Source organism: Podarcis liolepis (assembly GCF_965112155.1).
Source record: "Podarcis liolepis genome assembly, chromosome: 1".
Taxonomy (NCBI): Eukaryota; Metazoa; Chordata; class Lepidosauria; order Squamata; family Lacertidae; genus Podarcis; species Podarcis liolepis.
Window position 1 is genome coordinate 129,783,435 of NC_139554.1, and position 21,574 is coordinate 129,805,008.

The 21,574-nt window shown below is 42.5% G+C and overlaps 1 protein-coding gene across 6 annotated transcripts; it reads left to right on the forward strand.

Annotated features, from left to right (window-relative positions):
* Positions 1–254: 254 nt before the first annotated feature.
* On the forward strand, positions 255–20,372 carry NDUFS1 (NADH:ubiquinone oxidoreductase core subunit S1). Of its 6 annotated transcripts, none has more exons than XM_083473164.1 (19): positions 255–391; positions 4,611–4,692; positions 6,034–6,125; positions 6,727–6,834; positions 8,201–8,277; positions 8,601–8,682; positions 8,775–8,905; positions 9,783–9,972; positions 11,146–11,276; positions 11,766–11,880; positions 12,421–12,566; positions 13,322–13,450; positions 14,228–14,357; positions 15,016–15,176; positions 15,738–15,892; positions 18,324–18,499; positions 19,505–19,639; positions 19,769–19,841; positions 20,031–20,372. In XM_083473164.1, exons 2-19 carry the CDS (start codon positions 4,629–4,631, stop codon positions 20,120–20,122), a joined length of 2,187 nt encoding a protein of 728 aa, XP_083329290.1. In that variant the 5' UTR covers positions 255–391; positions 4,611–4,628; the 3' UTR covers positions 20,123–20,372. The 6 variants fall into 6 exon arrangements, with proteins under 6 accessions (XP_083329290.1, XP_083329293.1, XP_083329294.1 ...); XM_083473167.1 differs by having other exon boundaries at positions 9,783–9,968; positions 11,142–11,276; XM_083473168.1 differs by having other exon boundaries at positions 266–671; positions 9,783–9,968; positions 11,142–11,276.
* Positions 20,373–21,574: the final 1,202 nt, after the last annotated feature.

Consider the following 21,574-nt stretch of genomic DNA (forward strand, 5'->3'; position numbering starts at 1 on the left):
GCGGATCATCGCTCACGTCAATCAAGGAAGGGGCGGTGCTTCTCCCCGTTTGTTTCCAACGGATCGGCCCCGCCCCTCCGCAGGTTTTAAAAGCCGGAAGCTACGCTAGGAGGAGGCGGATCATCGCTCACGTCAATCAAGGAGGGAAATCCACGGTTGGTTCGCCTCGTTTGTTTTCAATCGACGGCGGAACTTGCGTGCGGGCCGCGGGACGTCGGCGGCGTCCTCTCCGAATGTTGCCGAGCGCGTCGCGGAAATCGCCGAGGGCCCTCCGCCATCTTGAGTGCTGAGGAGAGCGCTTGTGAGGAGGCAGCGGCGGCGGAGGCGTCCTGGGTCGTTAAGGCCGGACCGGGTTCCCGCCCGCCCCCCACGCCGGGCCGAGGAGGAGGAGGTAACGGGAGGAAGGTCGCGGCGCGGCGGACGAAGGGGCCTCCGCGGTGCTTTCCGTCCCGTTTCCCGGACCGAAGGGAGGCGCGTAGGTAGGCCGCTGTCCGCTTCGCCTTCGCGGCGCCCTTGAGCGGGTCGTCGGGCTGCCTGCGCCCCCGCGGCCGAGACTCCCCTTGCCGGCTTCCTCCCGCGTCGCCCCGTGCGGTAATAAAAGACGGCCCCTCTCTTCCCCACGCCGGGTTCCCTACTGCACTGGAGACGAGCCGGGCCTCGGGAAGTAGCAGGCAGCTGTCCCGTCGGCGTCAGGGGCGCCCAAAGGTCACCTTCCGTGAGCTGGCAGAGGGTGCGGAGAGGGAGGGGGCCGTAAGCAGGAGCCGGGCATCGCGATGCAGAAATAAGCCAATGCCCAGGTGGCGCAGCTGGTGAGGGCGCCTGGCTGCTTCACCAGGCAGGTGGCTGGTTCGAGCAGTGGGTTGGGCTAGATGACTCCTAGAGACCCCTTTCAACTCTGTTGTTGTTGTTGTTTAGTCGTGTCCGATTCTTCCTGACCCCCAGGACCAGAGCACGCCAGGCACTCCTGTCTTCCACTGCCTCCCGCAGCTTGGTCAAACTCATGCTGGTAGCTTTGAGAACACTATCCAACCATCTCGTCCTCTGTCGTCCCCTTCTCCTTGTGCCCTCCATCTTTCCCAACATCAGGGCCTTTTCCAGGGAGTCTTCTCTTCTCATGAGGTGGCCAAAGTATTGGAGCTTTAGGATCTGTCCTTCCAGTGAGCACTCAGGGCTGATTTCCTTCAGAATGGATAGGTTTGATCTTCTTGCAGTCCATGGGACTCTCCAGAGTCTCCTCCAGCACCATAATTCAAAAGCATCAATTCTTCGGCGATTAGCCTTCTTTATGATCCAGCTCTCACTTCCATACATCACTACTGGGAAAACCATAGCTTTAACTATTCGGACCTTTGTTGGCAAGGTGATGTCTCTGCCTTTTAAGATGCTGTCTAGGTTTGTCATTGCTTTTCTCCCAAGAAGCATGAGTCTTTTAATTTCGTGGCTGCTGTCACCATCTGCCGTGATCATGGAGCCCTAGAAAATAAAATCTCTCACTGCCTCCATTTCTTCCCCTTCTGTTTGCCAGAAGGTGATGGGCCCAGTGGCCATGATCTTAGTTTTTTTGATGTTGAGCTTCAGACCATATTTTGCGCTCTTCTTTCCCCCTCATTAAAAGGTCCTTTAATTCCTCCTCACTTTCTGCCATCAAGGTTGTGTTATCTGCATATCTAAGGTTGTTGATATTTCTTCCGGCAATCTTCCCATCCCAACCATTCAACTTTCCAATCGATTGGCATGCATAACATGGAAAAAAGGACAAGAAAGGGAAGGGGCCAGATAACACCAAGCCGTGGCTAATATGGCACAGAGGAGAGAATTGGGGTTCAATAAGGCATTTACAGATTGGAGAACTGGGCCTGAACTAAAAAAAGGTTCTGCCCTTAAGAAGGAATAGCCAGATGCAGCAGTATAAGAATTTGGGGCGGGGGCGGGCAGCTGACTTGCCAGTAGTACATTTGAAAAGTCTCTTGTGGGGGTCTTGGTGGACCGCAAAATTAACTTGAGTCAACAGTGTGCTGTAGCAGCAAAAATAAAGGGATGCTGTTGTAGGCTGCATCTGCATAAGCAGAGTGTTCCAATCAAGGGAAGTCATAGCATTACTCTTTTCTCCCTTGATCAGACCACACCAGGAGTACTGTGTCTAGTTCTGGGCACCACAGCTTAAGAAGAATTTAGTCACGCTGGAATGTGTGCAGAGGAGGGCTGCTCAAGGTTATGAAGGTCTGGAAACCAAGCCTTATGAGGGAACCGTTGAAGGAGTTGGGTCTGTTTAGGCTGGGAAAGAGGTGACAGAGGAGATACAATAGCCATCTTATCTGAAGGGCTGTCGCATGAAGGAAGCAATAAGCTTGTTTTCTGCTTCCGCAGAGGGTAGGACCCAAACCAATGGCTTCAGGCTTTAGCTGAGATTTCTGCATTCTGCATTGCAAGAGTAGATGACCCTTGGGATCCCTTCCAACTCTAAATTTCTATGAAAAGAGGCCCACCAAACCCACCTGTTTACAAGAACAGCAGCAGGTTCACAATGTGATCCTAGCCCTGCTTGCTTGCTTATGTTGCAATTTTATATGCTTTCCCAGCCCGTTTCCCCTTATGAAGACAGTATAAGAGCATTGCAGGGCATCACTTGACAGCAGTACTACGTGTATAGACAGCACAGCTACAAGCTACCTCCCTTTTTTACAGATTACAGATTTAGTGGCAATGCTTATGGAACTACAGTGGTACCCCGCAAGACGAATGCCTCGCAAGACGGAAAACCCGCAAGACGAAAGGGTTTTCTGTTTTGGAGGCGCTTCGCAAGACGAATTTCCCTATGGGCTTGCTTCGCAAGACGAAAGCCCATAGGGAAATCTCCGGGGACCTGTTTTAAATGCTGGTGGTGGGGAGCAAAGCCTTTCCCCCCCTCCGGCCTTCAGAAGAGGTCCAGGAAGGCCGGCGGGGGCCGAAAGGCTTTGCTCCCCACCGCCAGCATTTTAAAAGCAGTCCGGCATAGCAGGGAAGCGCTTCCCGCTATCGCGGACGGCTTTTGAAGGCAGGCGGGGGGGGGAAGACTTTCGCCCCCCGCCCGCCTTCAGAAGAGGTGCAGGACCTCTTCTGAAGGCCGGCGGGGGGCGAAAGTCTTTGCTCCCCCCTGCCTGCCTTCCCGGGAGAGCGGAGAAAGGCAGTGCCTTTCTCCGCTGTTGCCGACGGCTTTTGAAGGCAGGCGAGGGGGGAAGATTTTCGCCCCCCGCCCGCCTTCAGAAGAGGTCCTGGACCTCTTCTGAAGGCGGGCGGGGGGCAAAAGTCTTTGTCCCCCCTGCCTGCCTTCCCAGGGGCTTTTAAATCGCCCCGGACAGCGGAGGAGTCCTCCGCTGTCCCGGGGTGATTTTAAAATGCCGCCCGCCAGCATTTTAAGATCGCCCCGGACAGCGGAGAAGTCCTCTGCTGTCCCGGGGTTTTTTAAAATGCTGGGGGTGGGAAGAAAAGCCCTTGTCCCCCCCCCCCAGCCTTCAGAAGAGGTCGGGGCCAGACTGTCCCCGGACCTGGTCTGAAGGCGGTTTCCCTAGGAACGCATTAATTGATTTTCAATGCATTCCTATGGGAAACCGTGCATCGCAAGACGAAAAACTCGCAAGACGAAGAGACTTGCGGAACGAATTAATTTCGTCTTGCGAGGCACCACTGTATTTGAGACTCAAAATCTACCTCCTTAGGATTTTTGCCATTTACTCTGGAGTAATTGTCACCAAATTCTGCCCCGGGGGAGTGTCCACAGTAATTCTAGCATCTTTCTTATGATCCTTCTCTGTGTTAGTGTGCAGATTTAGGGACTGAGTGCAAAGGAGCTCCTGCACTTTTAAGAGCTGTGAAGAAGTCTCTTCAATAGGTGCGGCGACAACCTACACACAATGTATACAGTGGTGCCCCGCAAGACGAATGCCTCGCAAGACGGAAAACTTGCTAGACGAAAGAGTTTTCCGTTTTGGAGGTGCTTTGCAAAACGAATCTCCTATGGGCTTGCTTCTCAAGACGAAAATGTCTTGCGAGTTCCTGCGGTTTTTCCCCCTTCCCCCCCTTTTTCTAAGGCGCTAAGCCGCTTATCCGCTTATCTGCTAAACCGATAAGCCACTAAAAGCCGCTAATAGCGCTAATCCGTCAATGGGCTTGCTTCGCAAGACGAAAAAACCGCTAGACGAAGAGACTCACAGAACGGATTCTTTTCGTCTTGCGAGGCACCACTGTACTGTGTGAAACGTTTATGTACTCTGCTTTCCTTTCACATTTTGTACTTAAGGTTTTTTAAATTTTGTAAAAGCTGTAAGCCGGGGTAGGGAACCTTAGGCCCAGAGGCAGAAGGCCGGGAAACCTTCAGGTACAGAGCATGTTCCCTGCTTCAGACCTTCCTTACAATGCATGGAGGGCAGTAGGAATGTGACAGTAATGTGGGAGTGAACACCTGAATGGGACTTATGTAATTCTTGCATGTGTGACCATATCTGCAAGTGTTCATATGCTTGGGTGTCAGAAATGTTGGGTTATAAATTTAAACTATTTTTCATTCATTTTAAATTTAACAAGCTCTTGTTTGAACCTTGTTTTAAACTTTCATTTTAATGTCTTATCGCCAGCACCTTATTTCCAGCACCATGTTGCGACTCCCTACTGTCCACAAGGCCTTAGCTGGTGCCACTCAGATTACTAAAGGATGTGGTAAGTTGCCTTTATATCCAGTCCATTTATATAGTAACTCTTTCCCGTTTTTGTTGTAATTTTCATTATAGACTCGGTAATTCACAGATAATTCAGATGTCTGAAGTTTAATTATGGACTTAGAGTGAAGACAAATTCCATTTTGGGGAAGGAGAATCCATTCTGTTTAATTTGTAAGGCTTTTTTGAAGTCTTAACGAAGTTCATACAAACTTGCTGGCTTTTTACTGAATTCTAAAAAAAAATTGTCTGCACTGTACTGTATTTTTTTAAAAGATTTCTATCAAAGTCATTTAGAGAAATAAAGGCTATAATGAATTGTCATAAAAATAACACACCAACAGGAATCCTTTTTTAAAAAATACCTGAAATTTAAAAAAGTATGTCATGTTTTTAGACACACCTCCTTTTAGAGAAAAGACTTCATTTTAATGCTTGGAAGCAGCTTCTTGCTGTATATGAATGTAATGCATCCCCCACGTCCCCCTGGCAAGGAAGGAATCAAGTTTGTTTTGGATTGACTGCAATTTAGCATATCAGTCAGACCCTAAACTGTGACTAATCTTAACAATGGTTGGTTCAAATAAGCAGGCTTTAAAAAGTATGAATTGATGTTGGCATATTACAACTAACCATTAAGATTAATCCAATTTGTCCAGGTTGAGATTATATGGCAAGCTCCAGTTAATCCTAAAAGGAAATAAAAACTGAACGCTCATCACAGTGGGGGAGCGCAGAAACCTAGGACCTGCTGTGGCTCATTCTTGTAATGGTAAATTATGGTCTGAACAATCCGTGGTATAAAACACACTGTGCAGATAATGCCATCCTAGGGAATTAAATGTTTTTTCCTCTATTTTTGTAAGGTCAGTTTGATAGGTTAAAATTAATAAAATATTATATTCCAGCACCTAAATGACTGACAACTTAAATTCATATTATGCTTTGGGGGTTTTGGCCCCTCAACTCTCAAATGATCAGCATGTGTGCTGAAAGGGGGCGGGGCAGGAGGGGAGGGATGGGATTTGCGTGTGTAACAACGGATAGCTCAGTCGGTAGAGCAGGAAACTCTTAATCTCAGGGCTGTGGGTTCGAGCCCCACATTGGGTAAAAAGATTCCTGCACTGCAGGGGGTTGGACTAGATGACTCTTGTGGTCCCTTCCAACTCTATAATTCTATTCTATAAAGGAACTCCTTGTGTAAGCGGGGATTCCCCTGTATGAGCTTGTGTGCCCTGTTTATCCTTTCAGCAAGTTACTAGTGAATGAATCCAAAATACTTAATCTGACTTCTGAGCAATAAATGATCACATTTTCCATATTTTATTCTTTTGTCTTTCAGTGCGTGCAACGGCAACAGCAGCCAGCAACCTGATAGAGGTTTTCGTTGATGGGAATTCTGTATTGGTACCTCCAGGAACCACAGTACTTCAGGTAGAATAAATTTGTATACACTGTCTCTTTCTATTCACATTCTGTTCACATCCCCTCCAGTACCTGCTGTAATATCTCTTTAAAGCACATTGGACCTTGCTTCTCATGGCTCCATTCCTTTATAGCATTGCAAACCAACTGCAAAGAAAAAAAGTACAGTGGTACCTCAGTTTTCGAACGTCTCTGTTAATGAACATTTCGGTTTTCAAATGCCTCGGAAGTCGAACATGCCACGTGGCTTCCGTATTGAGTTTTCAGTTTTCGAACGTTTCAGAACTTGAATGGATTACGTTCAAAAACAGAGGTACCACTGTACTTGGATAAAAATAATAGCTTTTCTTTATAAATGAGAGACTGACAGTGCTTTCCTAACATATCTACTTGGAAGTAAGACCTGTTGTGTTTTAATTGTAACCTGCCTTGGGACCTTAAGGTTAAGGGAAGGGTAATAATAATGATAATTAATGATGAGTTCAATGGGACTTTCTCCTAGGTAAATGCTTATAGACTTGCAGCCTGAGTCATATTTGTATGGAACATGCTAAAAAGTTCCTAACATGTACATTGACACTTTTTCTCTTTTGTTTTGTCTTTTCTGTAGGCCTGTGAGAAGGTTGGAATGCAGATCCCTCGATTTTGCTATCATGACAGATTGTCAGTGGCTGGAAATTGTAGGATGTGTCTCGTGGAGATAGAGAAAGCTCCCAAGGTTGCTAATACTTTTATCTTTCATAAATTGTTGTGTTCTAGAAGTGTAAAGAGCCAACAGAGTTAAAGACAAGTGTAAAGTGTAAAGACTAATGACAACCTTGCTGGCATCTAAATTACAAGTTGCAATATGCCCACTGCTAGCAGTTGCTTTTTGACATTATTGTGAATGTTGTGTTCACCTACATAAAGCTGTTGGCATAGTGTGTTTGTGCACGCGCACCACACCCCATAGTCAAATTTGACTGGACTTAACCATCCAGGGGTCCTTTACCATTTTACACACATTTATTTTAATATTTGTAGACATCCTATCAAACACATTGATGATAGCGGAGCATCAGCTTTTGGTTTCCATTGAGGAAACAGGGGTGTTAAGCTGTTGGCAGTTAGGGCATTCAGTAACATATAGCGCTGGCATGCGCACATGTGCTTTTACCCACTGCAGGGTGGCAACATGCTGAATCCAACCCAACCAAACAATGTAATTCCTATACTGTGACTTATGAATTTTTTCCAGAGCTTGAGAACCCTATAGGATTGCAGCTCTACCTACCTTATGTGTCATGTCTGGTGCCTGAGAATTTAATCTCTCAGCACTCAGTGATGAAAAAATACAGGCAAGCAGCTGGACTAGAACATTTAAGGTTAATATGTTCTTGACTGTCTCTTGAAAGCCTTTCCTTGTTCCGGCAGTCCATGTGATCGGCAAAAACATCTAAATATTTCTATGGTATACGTTCATAAATGCTTGCAGTGTTCACATGTCCAGCCCTTGGAGGAAGGGATAGCTGTTTTCCTGCAAACGTCAGTCAGATGTTTCTGGGGAAGACCAGAAGGAGAGCATGAAAGATAGCTCAGTCAGTAGAGCATCAGACTCTTAATGTCAATGTTGTGGGTTTGAGCCCCACGTTGGGCAAAAGATTCTTGCATTGCAGGGGACCGAACTAAATGGCTTTCATGGTCCCTTCCCACTCTGAAATTCTATGATTCGGCAATTGTCATCTCATGCTGTTACCCTCCACCTTCCCCCATAACTGTTATTCAGTAGTAAATTGCATCTTAAAATGGAGGGTCCATGGAATCATAATGGCTGTTAGCTTCTGATAAATCCTACTGTCCATGAATTGGATCAGATTTTAAAGCCCTCTAAGCTGCTGGCCGTGACTACGTTAATTTATGTATTACGTGAATGTTACTTCCTTTTTTGTTGTTTTGATCTTAAGTCTTGGTGTTGATTTTTATCAATAAGTTTATTATGAAACTAAGGCAAACAGTTGAGGCATTTAATTGATAATACCCTGCCACTGTGTGAGCATCCATGTATACAAATTTGTTATTGATGTAGCTTTCTTATACGTTTGTAGCCAGTAGCTGCTTGTGCCATGCCAGTAATGAAGGGTTGGAACATTCTGACAAATTCTGAGAAGTCTAGGAAAGCAAGGTAAGCTCCATCCAATTGTGTGCAAATTGCAATGTATGCTGCTCAGAACTGAGATCAGTGTGACTTATTGCCAAGTAAGTGTGCAGCAGGGTGCATCTTTAGTCTTCAACATTACAACAGTAAGCTGGGCATGTTTTGTTTTTTTAAGACTCGTTTTTAACAGAATTGTTAATGCTTGAACACACTTTCAAAGGAGGACATAATTATTAATAGCGTGCTGTATTAAAATAATGAATTCATGTATTACTAGTCTATAAAGTGTTTTTAGCATACGTTAAATGCTAAATATATATGGTGGTTTCTCTTTTACTGACCTCCAACAGAGAAGGCGTAATGGAGTTCTTGTTGGCAAATCATCCACTGGACTGCCCCATCTGTGATCAGGGAGGCGAATGTGACCTTCAGGTATAGTGTCTTGGATTTTTAAAATGGCCTTCGGGGTAAAACTTTGCTTCTCAGTCACATATGTTCATTTATTTGGGTTTATTTGTCTTTAGGACCAGTCAATGATGTTCGGCAGTGATAGGAGCAGATTCCTAGAAGGCAAACGTGCAGTGGAAGACAAGAACCTCGGCCCACTAGTGAAAACGATCATGACCCGGTGCATACAATGTACTCGATGCATTAGGTAACTGCTACCCTGTTTTGTACACCAACAGTGTGTATGCATAGTTATCTTGTTATTGGGGACATTCATCAGCCCGTTGCTTGTGTTCAGTTGCTTATGAAAGATCATTCTTTAGTTCTGTTCCATTGCTGAATTCTCTCTGGAAGCACCGAAGGAGTCCACACATTTTTCACATGAGCAGCTGACTATTGCATAATGTAAAATCAGGTGGGCACAAACAAGGATCTGGAATAAAAATGTACTTGTGTGAAAATCTGTCATTTTAGCTTTGTGTCGGGTCACTTGTTAGAAATAGGATACCTGGCTGCTGTAACAAAGTGCGCTATGGAGTGCTCCCTGTTTGGATTCCAGGCACTTCATTCCCTCTTCTCTACCCCACTCCCACAGTGTTCTGTTTTATCTCCCAGTAGTCAAGTTACCCACTTAGCATGCTCAGTCTTCATTGGGTTGTTGTAGAGGAACAGGAGTTTTGCAACAAAATGCCTGAACTGTTTCTGGAAGCACCACAAGCCTAAGATAAATTAATGTAGAGAGATTTTAATGTGGTACAGTGACTTACAATTAACGGAAACTTTGTAAACTTCATAGTTCCTTTTAAGTTTTACTTTCCCTGAACCTGTGAGTTGAGGCAGGTCAGATAGCTAGGTGAGGGTGGTTCTTGCATTATAATAAACACTTTACAGGGGCTAGAGCTGCAGAAAATTACTTGTACATGTGAGGCTAGAAATGCTTTTCATTCATCTGAACAATTGCTAGTTCAGAAGTGCTCAGTTATAAATCCTTCTTTTTGATTGTTTCTTTAAAAGAATTTTTTTCTTGCAAAGACAAACTGACATTTCATGTATTGCTGTGTTTTGTTTTTGCTTTCATTTGTCAGGTTTGCAAGTGAGATTGCAGGAGTTGATGACCTAGGAACCACAGGAAGAGGAAATGAGATGCAAGTTGGCACTTATATTGAGAAAATGTTCATGTCAGAGTTATCCGGCAATGTGATTGATATCTGCCCAGTAGGTGCCCTTACCTCCAAGCCGTATGCTTTTACATCTCGACCCTGGGAGACAAGGCATGTGTCTTTACTGGCACTTGAAGTGTCACTTTAAATATAATTCTTTTATTGTGCTATATGTTAAGTGTCAAATGTTCAGATTAATTCAGACATGGGAATGTAGCTTTTCCCCATGGCTTTTGGACTGGATTTGTAACCTTGAACCTTTTGAAGGTCCTAAGAATCCTAATAATACAAAAGCTAATATAAATAAAATTTATCATGGTTCAGGAATGTGTCCATAGAGCACATTCATTGGTGGTGTGTTCTACAGCCAGCAACATCTGTTGACCTGGGATAACTTGCCCATAATAAGCATTTCCACCAATTTTGGAAAATTCTGGTCTCTTTCAGAACCATGTAGCTTCTGCTTCATGTCAAATGGTGGCACCAGCAACAGTGCTCTGTTACTCCAGTTCAACCATTCTTGAAGCAAAATTGCTTGCCACAGGGAACCAGGCAGTGGGCCATGCCTGCCCGCCCTGTGGAACATCCACCCATCAGATGTCAAAGAGATAAATAATTATACGACCTTTCGTAGATGTCTGAAGGCAGCCCTGTATCACGACACTTAATGCCTGATGTTCTGTTGTGTTGTTTCTGTACATGCTGTTGGAAGCCGCCCAGAGCGACTGGGACAACCCAGTCAGACGGGTGGGGCACAAAAAATTGCTGCTGCTGGCATAGGCTGTTCAGGATGCAGAACTGAGAAAGGAAGGGTGAGCAAAGAATGGTAGTAATAATAATAATAATAATTTATTATTTGTACCCCGCCCATCTGGCTGGGCTTCCCCAGCCACTCTGGGCGGCTTCCACAGAAACCAAGAAACACTAAAATCATACATTAAAAGCTTCCCTGAATAGGGCCGCCTTAAGATGTTTTCTGAATGTCAGGTAGTTGTCCATCACCTTGACATCCGATGGGAGGGCATTCCACAGGGCGGGCGCCACCACCGAAAAAGTAGTAATGAGATAGGCAGTAGTCCTTTACAGGCTGAATTTATATTAAGTGCTGGCAGTTGCTGACTTCTGATTTGCAATATATTATGGGAGGTTAGTCATACTTGTCGTCCATGATTAGAGTTGTTAGAAACTTGGGAGCATTTGGGAATGTTTAGTGCGAGATTTGTTTTCCAGGTAACAGCATCCAGATAAGTTTTGCAATTGAAGGACTCTGTTCTTTTCGCTTAGGAAGACAGAATCCATTGATGTTCTTGATGCAGTAGGGAGTAACATTGTGGTAAGCACTCGAACTGGAGAAGTGATGAGGATTTTGCCAAGACTACATGAAGATATCAATGAGGAATGGATATCCGATAAAACAAGGTATGCTTTAACATGTATGTAAAACATGATATTCTCAGAAGAGAATTTTAGTACAAAAATATACAGTTACCACACTTTCTTCATTCCATTTTTGAAGATTTAGGAACAGTTCAAGAATTACTTGCAAATGGATGTTGATCAGTTTCTGTTGCAGCACCAAAAAAAAAAAAAAAAAAAAAAATCACTGCTATCTCCTCTGGAAATTTTTGGGGCTTAGCTGTGCATATTCTTCAATAGGATTATGCCTAATATGTTTGTATTTTTCTAATTTTAAAATTGTAGATTTTTAAAACTTTCTTTGGCCATTTCCACTTAAGAAGGTCTGGTTATGAACAAAACACTTAAGTATATGTGCCATAGAAAATGACAAAGTAATTCAAACTTTCTGAAAAGGTGGTATGCCGATAGGTCTCTGTTAATGAAGTAGCTGCTGATAGCTGGGTTGTTCCTTCAGCAGTTGCTTCATCATTATCTTGATCTTCACTCCAGATTTGCTTATGATGGTTTGAAACGTCAGCGTCTTATTGAGCCAATGATAAAGAATGAAGAAGGGCTGTTCACTTACGTGTCTTGGGAAGAGGCCTTGAGCCGTGTGGCAGGAGTGGTAAGAAAATATTGTTTCTTACAGTGTACTCTTGACCATAGCTAAGGTGCTTAACCGACTACTTTCACAGTAGTACTGAACCTAATGAAATCATTACTAATGACTACACTGCAATCATGAACTAAAGTTCTTATAATTTGGGGGAATGAAATTTGAACTTAAGTCATGCTTTCTTCACTTTAGAATTCAGGGGTTAATTGCATTACACATCTTGTAACTTTAAGGTGTAGCTCAGGAACTTGTTTTGCATTGTGGACTCTGAAGAGCCATATTATATCTTGAATGCCATCTTTACATATCAGGATAGTTTTGCTTCCTCCTCTGCAATCTTGTGAATATTTAAAAGAATAAGCAATGCGTCCCACCTGCATTTTATTTGGGGGGGGGGTTAGAGGAAATTGGCTTACCGTTCTCTATTTTTCTAGTTGTCGAAGATGAAAGCTTTTCCACTATGGTTTTTTTTTTTTACAAGACATACCAAATTTGCTGCTAAAATTTTAATATAATATCTCATATCATCTTCTGTTTCTTCATTTGCAGCTTCAGGGGAGCCAAGGTAATGATATAGCTGCAATTGCAGGAGGACTTGTGGATGCAGAAGCACTTGTATCTCTTAAAGACTTGCTGAATAGAGTAAACTCTGACAACCTGTGTACTGAAGAGGTCTTCCCTACAGCAGGAGCTGGGTAAGTTAATGCTGACAGCTGTACTACTACTGGACTAAAAGCATCAGGGACAGCCCAAGTCATTTTCTGCTTGAGACTAGGACAAGATAGAGCCCAATATCATGTTCAGAATCTGATTGGACAGGCAGTTGAATCTATATTTGACATTGATAAGGCTGTGTCTTTTTGAGGGCAGCAGGCTAGCTTAGAGGGTACTGGCTGGGATGCCTCCTTGCTACCACTGCTCAGCCTTTGCCATCTAAGGTGAGTGCCTCATTCTGCTTAATGGTAGGGCTGGCCCTAAAAAGCATACCCTCAGATAATAAAAATAAAAATAAAATAAATTATTTATACCTTACCCATCTGGATGGGTTTCCCCAGCCACTCAGGGCGACTCCCAACAGAATTAAAAGCACAATAAAACATCAAACATTAAAAATTTCCATAAACAGGGCTGCCTTCAGATGTTGGATCAGCCTGTAAGTTGTCAATTTTGACATATCAGAACTGTATATATTAGGAGGACCACATAAGTTTTAGTAGAGGCAGGTATAAAGTAAGCATAGAGCCATTTTCACAGAAGAAAGTGAAAATGCTCATATCACCCTATTAGTTTATTTTAATGCACAGTGGAATCCAGGACCAGGATTTGGATTTATTATTTTGAGATCTAGTATTTTTATGAAATAAAAGAATTCTTAACAGAGGTATTTCAGAGTCCTTCCCATTGGAATACCCCAGTCATATTTTCCTTTTTTGTGTGTATTCTGTTACAGAACAGACCTGCGATCTAATTACTTGCTTAATACCAAGATTGCAGGAGTGGAAGAGGCAGATGTCTTGCTCCTGGTTGGTACCAATCCACGCTTTGAGGCACCTCTCTTCAACGCCAGAATCCGAAAGAGGTTTGTAGCTTCATGAAAGTAGCAGATGTTAAATGGCTTGCTCCATGCAAATGAGAAACTGCATCTTGAAAGTGGAATATTGGGTCCTGCTACGTATAAACATAAACTGGGAACTATTTAATTTGGACAATGTCTTGATGGCTGTAGTTATATCACTTACTGTACATTGTGCTAATGCAACATACACATTGAGGAACTGTGACTATTGTGGTTATTGTACTAAGAAAAAGGAGTACTTTCAGAATAAAAATATGCAAGGGCTCCAAAACTGCATTTCATAAGATCATAGATCTTCAATTCATGTTAAGCAGTTCATACAATCTCCTTGCTAGAGTTGTCTTCATGCTGCCTAGCAAGCTGTCCCTGAAAATCTGGGAAATAGCACAACATTCTCTGATGCAATGAATCAGGAGAGGAGAAAGTCAATTGAATACATTTAAGGTGTTGCATCTGTTTTATGTCTTAAAAATTAGGGCTCCTACTCAGTGCTTTTTTCTAGAAAGATAGGTACCGGTACTCACCATGAAGTTGTTACAGCAAGGGCCACACTTTTTAACAACAACAAAAAAGAGTTGCCAGTACTGCGTATCCTTGAGAACCCCCTGAAAAAAAGCACCGCTGATACCTGTCTTGGGGTGCAGCCCATCTGTTAAGTTTCAGCAGCTTCTGTACAAGGAACTCTTTGCAAGAATATATTGTGCAAAAATAAAATGACCATGCACTGATTTCTCTGCACATTATAAAACCTTAATAGCATTTTTCATGCTCCATTTTCAGCTGGCTACACAATGAACTTAAAGTGGCTCTTGTGGGCAGCCAAGTTGACTTGACTTACACATATGATCACCTGGGAGATTCCCCACAGATACTCCTGGACATTGCTTCAGAAAAACACCCATTCAGCAAGGTACCTTTAAAAAAATGCAGTGCTTTGGAGTGGTAGATTATAATCAAGGTATTAAAGGTAGCAAGGTATTAAATTTTGTAAAATGGTGGTGATATTTAGTACTCATGTATGGGTTCATATTTAGTATGCTTTTGAGAGCAGCCTGGTAGAAGGCACTCCACACCATAGAGGCCACTTATTCCTCCAATGGAAATAAAGGACCCAGGACCACCCCCAAGCTTGGATATCTCTGGGGGAGCATGACCCCCCCAACTAAAACAGATTCCACCTCCCTCATCCAGATAGGGGAACTGCCTACTAACAGCGCATTTGCAAATGATGCATATTTGTTTTTAAAAGCTGTAGTTGCCCCGAAATTCTTTGAAAATACCTCCTGGAAGATTCCTCAAGCTCAATATCATATGAGGTGGCTAAATTTTGCACTTTAGTAATTAGGAAGCGTAAATATCTTCTGTCGAATGGCACACTGCGAAGTTCCCTTGTGTAACCTTCTTTCTTTTCTGAGGTTGTTGTTGATTTCTTGTTTGATCTTGTGGTGTTTAGTGTCACTGGCTTCGGCCGTAATAAAACTTGACTTGACTTGAAAGCTGTAGTTGCCTTTTCATTCAGTTTGTTAGCTCTGAGGTTAACATTCTGCTCTCTTGCAACTTCCACACAGGTCCTGAACCAGGCTAAAAAGCCAATGGTCGTGGTTGGCAGTGCAGCACTTCAGCGTGGTGATGGGGCAGCCATTCATGCAGCCATTTCCACCATTGCACAAAATGCAAGTACAAAAAGTGGAGCTGATCCCAGCTGGAAAGTCATGAACATTCTTCATAGGTTTGCTCAACACGTCTTCGTCCCTTTTTTGTTGTCTTGTATGGTGAGGTTTAAAGGCTTCCTAGGTCAAAGCTGTTGGCTTCATTCATCTGGTTCAAGTGTAAGATAGAGATCTACTGGGAAACGAAGTGTCGCAAAATGGTTGCTTATTTGTAGAACCTAGCATTTTGTCAACTTAATCTATAAAGGGGGTATTGTCCAGTAATGGGATTAGCAGGAACATGCTCATACGCATTCAGAGCCAAATAGAAACTTATTTCAAAATTGAGCATGGAACACTAATTCTATGTAAAAGTTCAATTTTGTGTGTGTACGGTATACATACATGTCCCAAATTAGCCTCCCCCCACATTTCTCAGTGATTGTGTGTTTTCATGCATTGTTACAGTTTAGAAAGTGCTTCAAATAATTGGGCTTTGTCCTGGTAACTTTCAGCATGTTTTATAGCTGTGGATCTGAATGAATAACTTAGGATTTATACCCCCTGGATATTTTACCTGATCTGATTTTGAGAGAGGAATTTTAGATAATCGGGTGAAATTGTAATCTCTTCCTCGACAGGGTTGCAAGCCAAGTAGCTGCCCTTGACCTAGGCTACAAGCCAGGAGTGGATGCGATCCGGAAGAACCCTCCTAAAGTGTTGTACCTTTTAGGGGCTGATGCAGGCTGTGTTACTCGGCAAGATTTGCCTCAGAATTGCTTTATAATTTATCAGGGTAAGTAGCACCATTTGATCACAAATCAAGGGAGGAATTTAATGTTGCTCTTTTTGGATCATTTCCTCATCACAAGCATTTCTGCTTTCCTGGTAAAATTATCTCCCCTCTCTGCCCTCGCCACTACTGTGCGGGTTCTCCTGACCTCTCAAGCCAATTTGGTGGTGGTGGGGAGAGTCCTTCTTCACTAGCAGGACTCCTTGTGCTGGCTCCCACTCATCCAACTATTTAGCTGAATCCATCCCTAAGAAATGAAGAATTGGAAAGGGACGCGGGTGGCGCTGTGGGTAAAAGCCTCAGTGCCTAGGGCTTGCCGATCGAAAGGTCGGCAGTTCGAATCCCCATGGCGGGGTGCGCTCCCGTTGTTTGGTCCCAGCGCCTTCCAGCCTAGCAGTTCGAAAGCACTCCCGGGTGCAAGTAGATAAATAGGGACCGCTTACTAGCGGGAAGGTAAGCGGCGTTTCCGTGTGCGGCTCTGGCTCGCCAGAGCAGCGATGTCACGCTGGCCACGTGACCCGGAAGTGTCTCCGGACAGCGCTGGCCCCCGGCCTCTTGAGTGAGATGGGCGCACAACCCCCAAGTCTGTCAAGGCTAGCCTGTACGGGCAGGGGTACCTTTACCTTTTTACTTAAAGCAATGAGCACATGTGTTTGAGTCTGAAGTATGTTTCAGGTGAATGACTTAACTCCCCGTTGTACCTGTGCATATTACAGATGTTTCCACATGTTGTTTGAAATGTTTGCCTTTACACATACCTATTGCCTCAGGCTCACTATACCAGGCATCAAATAAGCGCTTACAAAATAAGCATCATTTCCGCAGCCCTCTGCCTTTCCCAAAAACTTGTTTGAGAGATTTTTGTTTTATGTTAAGGTTGTACATTTTCTGTTCTGTTTCCTAATTTGAAGGCCGGAAGTAGCTGTTAAGTCAAAGTATACTTTGGCACAGAAGAAATGGAAAGTGTTGAATGCTGATTTGTGTTTTAAGGGGACTTTATCCCTAATAAATTAAACCTAATGTCAGTGTTTGCGCTATGCCCTTTATGATGACTAGAGTGGGTGGCTTGTGTTTGAGAGCCAGATTACTTCTTAAATTGGGAGAACTAAATTATTTTAAGCAACATAGAAACTTGGTGTAACCAGGAAAGAATCCTTACATGAATCCTATCAGCTAGCACAGTTAATTTGTCTAAACTGGTAGAATTCTTTATAGTTGCTTAAAATATAAGTTACCTTGAACAAATTGAATGTCCTTGACTCTGCGATATTGTGGGGAAGGTACAGGGGGGTACCATACGCCCAGAGAACCTGTCATTGTGCCATGGGTGTGGTTGAGTCCACCGAACACATTCTCTTGACTTGCCCCTCTTATGCAGAACTTAGACAAAATTTTATAGACCCACTCCTATGTCAATTTAGCTTCCTACCCGGAGAAAACCAGGTTTTACACTTGCTGAATAATGTCACTAGAGCTATACCTTCCTTGGTGGCCAAATTTCTTTTTTTAGCTTTTAAGCGTCGCAAGACTATAATTGACTGTATTGATATGGGGCTATCTGTTTAGCCCATTTTAGTGTTGGCTAAGTTCTAAAATCTTCCTGGATGTTTTAACTGTGTATTGACAAATGTACTTTTTTTTGACTGACGGTCGAATAAAAGGTTGATGATGATGACCTTGAACAAATTAGTTTAGAGCTATTTAACCTGGAACAAATGGTCTGATAATCCCAGCAGGTAAAATGATAAGCCTTTGATAATGGGGGAATTCTTGAGGGAATATGTATAGGCTTTTACAATGTCCTGGCTAAGACATAACAAACCATGAACCAAAGCTGAAACAAAAGTGTGCAGTTTGTAACCCAAAGACAGAAAGAGCTAAAAGAATACAAGATTAATAAGAGTACAAAATAAAAATAAGAGAACTTAGCAGTGCATGGTGTAAAGTTAGGATACATGATGATATTGGAAGTATATCTGTTGGCACTGGGGAAGTTTCTGGTACCACAACTGAGAAAATGAAAACTGAGAACTTCATTTTGAAAACAGGCACTAAAGTATGGCTTTAATATATAAATACATACAAAGTATTAAAAGGCATTCTGTCTCTGTAAGGTGATGTCAGCAAGCATATCGCTTGAAAATAGTAGCAGTTTGTATAACAATTTCTTCAAAGCTGTAGCTAGAGATAAAAACAGGATATCCAAACACAATACCGAAAAAGCAAACTTCAGCCAGTCAAAAGTAGAACTGAAGGAGACTAATCAAGCCAAGACAGCAGAAAAGAGAAATTAGCGACGTTCTTGGAGTGCAATTTTCACCTAACTATCGAAACGTAATCTAGACTTTTATAGATACAGAAATTTAAACATACAGTACAGTCACACTGTGAAGTTTCCCATTGCTACTGACACTTTTGCTGGATTCCGTTTCAGGGCACCATGGTGACGTAGGCGCTCCTATGGCGGATGTTATTCTTCCAGGAGCAGCTTATACAGAAAAGGCTGCAACATACGTGAACACTGAAGGTAGAGCTCAGCAAACCAGAGTAGCCGTAACACCACCTGGCATGGCAAGAGAAGACTGGAGAATAATCAGAGCAATCTCTGAGGTACTGCAAGTGTAGCAGAAATGGACCTTTCCAGTAGCAGTCTTTTTTATTATTATACTGCATTTATATACTGGCTTGGTTCTCATGTCATTACACATTTTAAAACAAGCTGTGGTTGAATATGAAGCAGCAGTATGCTGGTATATGTTGCTAAGAGGTTCTCAATTGATTCCTCTCCTGCTCCTGCTGGGAAACAAGTTAGTCTAACTTGTTGTGATGCCAGAACCCATGCTTGTGTTTTCTCTCTCCCCAAGCAACCAGAGACCAATAACCAAGATTGCTCTTAGCTTAATGCTTCTGGCTGGTTTGAGGAACACAATCATGCCTTTGTTCAGACGTCATGACAAACCAAACTCTGGCATGAGCACTCTGGCCTGGACATCCTATATTGATTTGCAAGCTCCACTGGACTGCAGTCTTCCGAAATGAATTGCTATGAAGTGCAAATATTAGAAATAAACCATTTATGTGAAATATATTTTCTTGAATTAGGATGTCGGTTGAATCTGGCAAGTCCTGCTAAAAGTGTGTGTGGACTGACTTTTTTTGCATGCTTGACTGTCTGGAGAAGGATGGTAACATATTGTTGATTTTGCTCAGTGGTTTGAATCAGTTAAGACACACCGTTAGGAACTGCACAAATTCTAACAAACCTGCGTGGGATGCTAGGCATAAACAAATTTGCCAGCCATTTCGTTTTCTCTTGTACTTGAGCCAATCAGAAATCCTACTTTATAAATGGTTGCCCTATTTACCCTAATAATTACGGATTGTATCTTTTCTTAGCCCTACACAAGGTAGACTCATTGAACTTAATGGATGTGACTAACTGAGGTCCATTGATTTCAAGGGGGCATCCTACTCTGAATAACTAAGTTGGATACAATCCTGTACCTTTCAAGATGTATCCTTTTAAGCATGTTCATTGCAAAGGTAGTGTGTTTTCCAACAAGGAACAAATCTGAACCCAGTCTTGAGGTTCTTCTTCCCACTTTTCTCTTTCAGATAGCTGGCATGACCCTCCCCTATGACACACTTGATCAAGTGAGGAGCAGATTAGAAGAAGTATCTCCTAACTTGGTCAGATATGATGATGTGGAGGAAGCAAACTACTTTAGCCAAGCAAATGAGCTGTCAAAGGTACGGGGTTCCACATTTATGCAGCGATAGCAAAATAAGTGTGTCTGGTGTCCTGCTGAAAAAGGTACCACAGGGCAAGTGAGAACAATTATTTTCATAAAGATGACTGCTTATTCTTTTTCAATGCAGGCAGTTAATCAGAAACTTCTTGGTGATCCTCTTGTTCCGCCCCAGCTCACAGTTAAAGACTTCTATATGACAGGTAACAGCAATGATTTCAATAGTGTGTCTTACTTAATACATGGATACATAATATTTCCCGTTTCTTCAGTTGAGAGGCATACCAATTTTGTTTCTGTGTAAAATACTTTAATTGCAGATACTATGTTCAGTGAACAACACTTGTAAGTCTTAAAACTTCTAGAGCTAATAGACATGTTTTTCTTTGCAGATCCCATTAGTAGAGCATCACAGACAATGGCTAAATGTGTTAAAGCTGTTACCGAAGGGGCCAAGGCTATTGAAGAACCCTCCATCTGCTAAGGAAATCCTAGAGTTACCAGTGTCAGATCAGGCATTCTTATGACTTTTTCCCAAAAATAATAATTTTGTGGTGGTCTATTTAGGTTTCCACTTTCTTTATGAATGCGGGTGAAAGTTTATTTAAAGCCAGCTGTCCAGTGTTCATTTGCTAATTATGTTCAGCACAGCTTAAATGTATTTAGACATACATATTATGTATACTGATTGTGTACAAACATGATGTAAAATTAAAGCAGTTTTACATATGTAATACCGTTTCTCTGCACTGTGTTTCTCCAGTAAGTTAAATATAAAATTAGCTCAAAGTACAGAGACAGAGGTGAAATCTAACACTTGCAATGTGAAACAATGTAGCAAGCATCTTGTTACCTTTTTTTTTTTTTTTGCAGAAACATTTAGTTAATGTGACTTTGGTGGGTTTGTACAACCAAATCACCAACAGGTTAAATATTCTTTTAGAAGTACTCCCTGCCCCCCTAGTCCTATTTCAATTCAAAGGAAATTTAGACTTTACAGTTTGGGTGTGTCTTAAAACTTTGAAAATAAGGAAAAGTGATATAGGAGTTTTGTTTTACAATGGCTCAGAGCTGTATTATTTTAAAAGTACAGCAGAATTAAGATTGTGCTGCACTGTCAAAAGCCAACAAGAGATGGCTTTTGACAGTGCAGCACAATCTTAATTCTATCCTAATATCCTTCAACAAACATGGTAGTCTTTACTAGTAGTTCGGACTTGTTCCATCTAAGCAAAAATAAGTCTTACACATTAAATAGCTTACTCATAAGGCACAATGGGAACGTGGCAAATCTAATATTATCTACTGTGGGTACTGCAGAAACTTATTTAAAATGCAAAAAGCCACTTATTTTAAATGGTCAGTTTTAGCCAACTTCAGCTTGCACAGGCATCTGTAGACTCATCTATGTAATGCTGCTCTCTGGTTTAGCATTACATGTGAGCCAGACCGTAACCTGTCTGATTTTTGAATTACTGTTTTGAATAAGAGAGGCTGGAGTCCATAAGTGTCCTGAGTTATGTGCAGTCTAGGGGGTGGCACATCCCCAAGCATACCATTTTAACACGTTCTTGGGAACAATTTTTTTTTTTTTGGGGGGGGGTTGTAAGGTGGAAAATAGTGATGCACAAATCAATGTCTAGAATCCCAGTTGTAGTTACTAGAAGTTCTCACTACCAGCTGGTAGTGGTTCTTATTTGCACCAAAACATACACTTAATTTTAGCACTATTTGTTGATCAACTGTCCAGCATAAGAACTGACATGCCAAAGAACTGTGGTTTAAAGTAGCTTTCTCATAAAAGTTGCTGTACTGGTGACTACTTTCTCAAAAATCCCTGGGAACAACTAGAGGAAGAAACGGCAAGCTCTTAGATAATTTGTTTGAATGCTAAATATTAACATCTTAATATTATGAAATTATGTGCTACTCGTTG

Coding starts and splice junctions, on each gene's coding strand:
- NDUFS1 (XM_083473164.1), top strand. CDS start 4,629: ATGTTGCGACTCCCTACTGTCCACAAGGCCTTAGCTGGTGCCACTCAG. Junction 6,835..8,200: donor AGATAGAGAAAGCTCCCAAG/GTTGCTAATACT, acceptor ATACGTTTGTAG/CCAGTAGCTGCTTGTGCCAT. Junction 15,893..18,323: donor TTGCTTTATAATTTATCAGG/GTAAGTAGCACC, acceptor ATTCCGTTTCAG/GGCACCATGGTGACGTAGGC.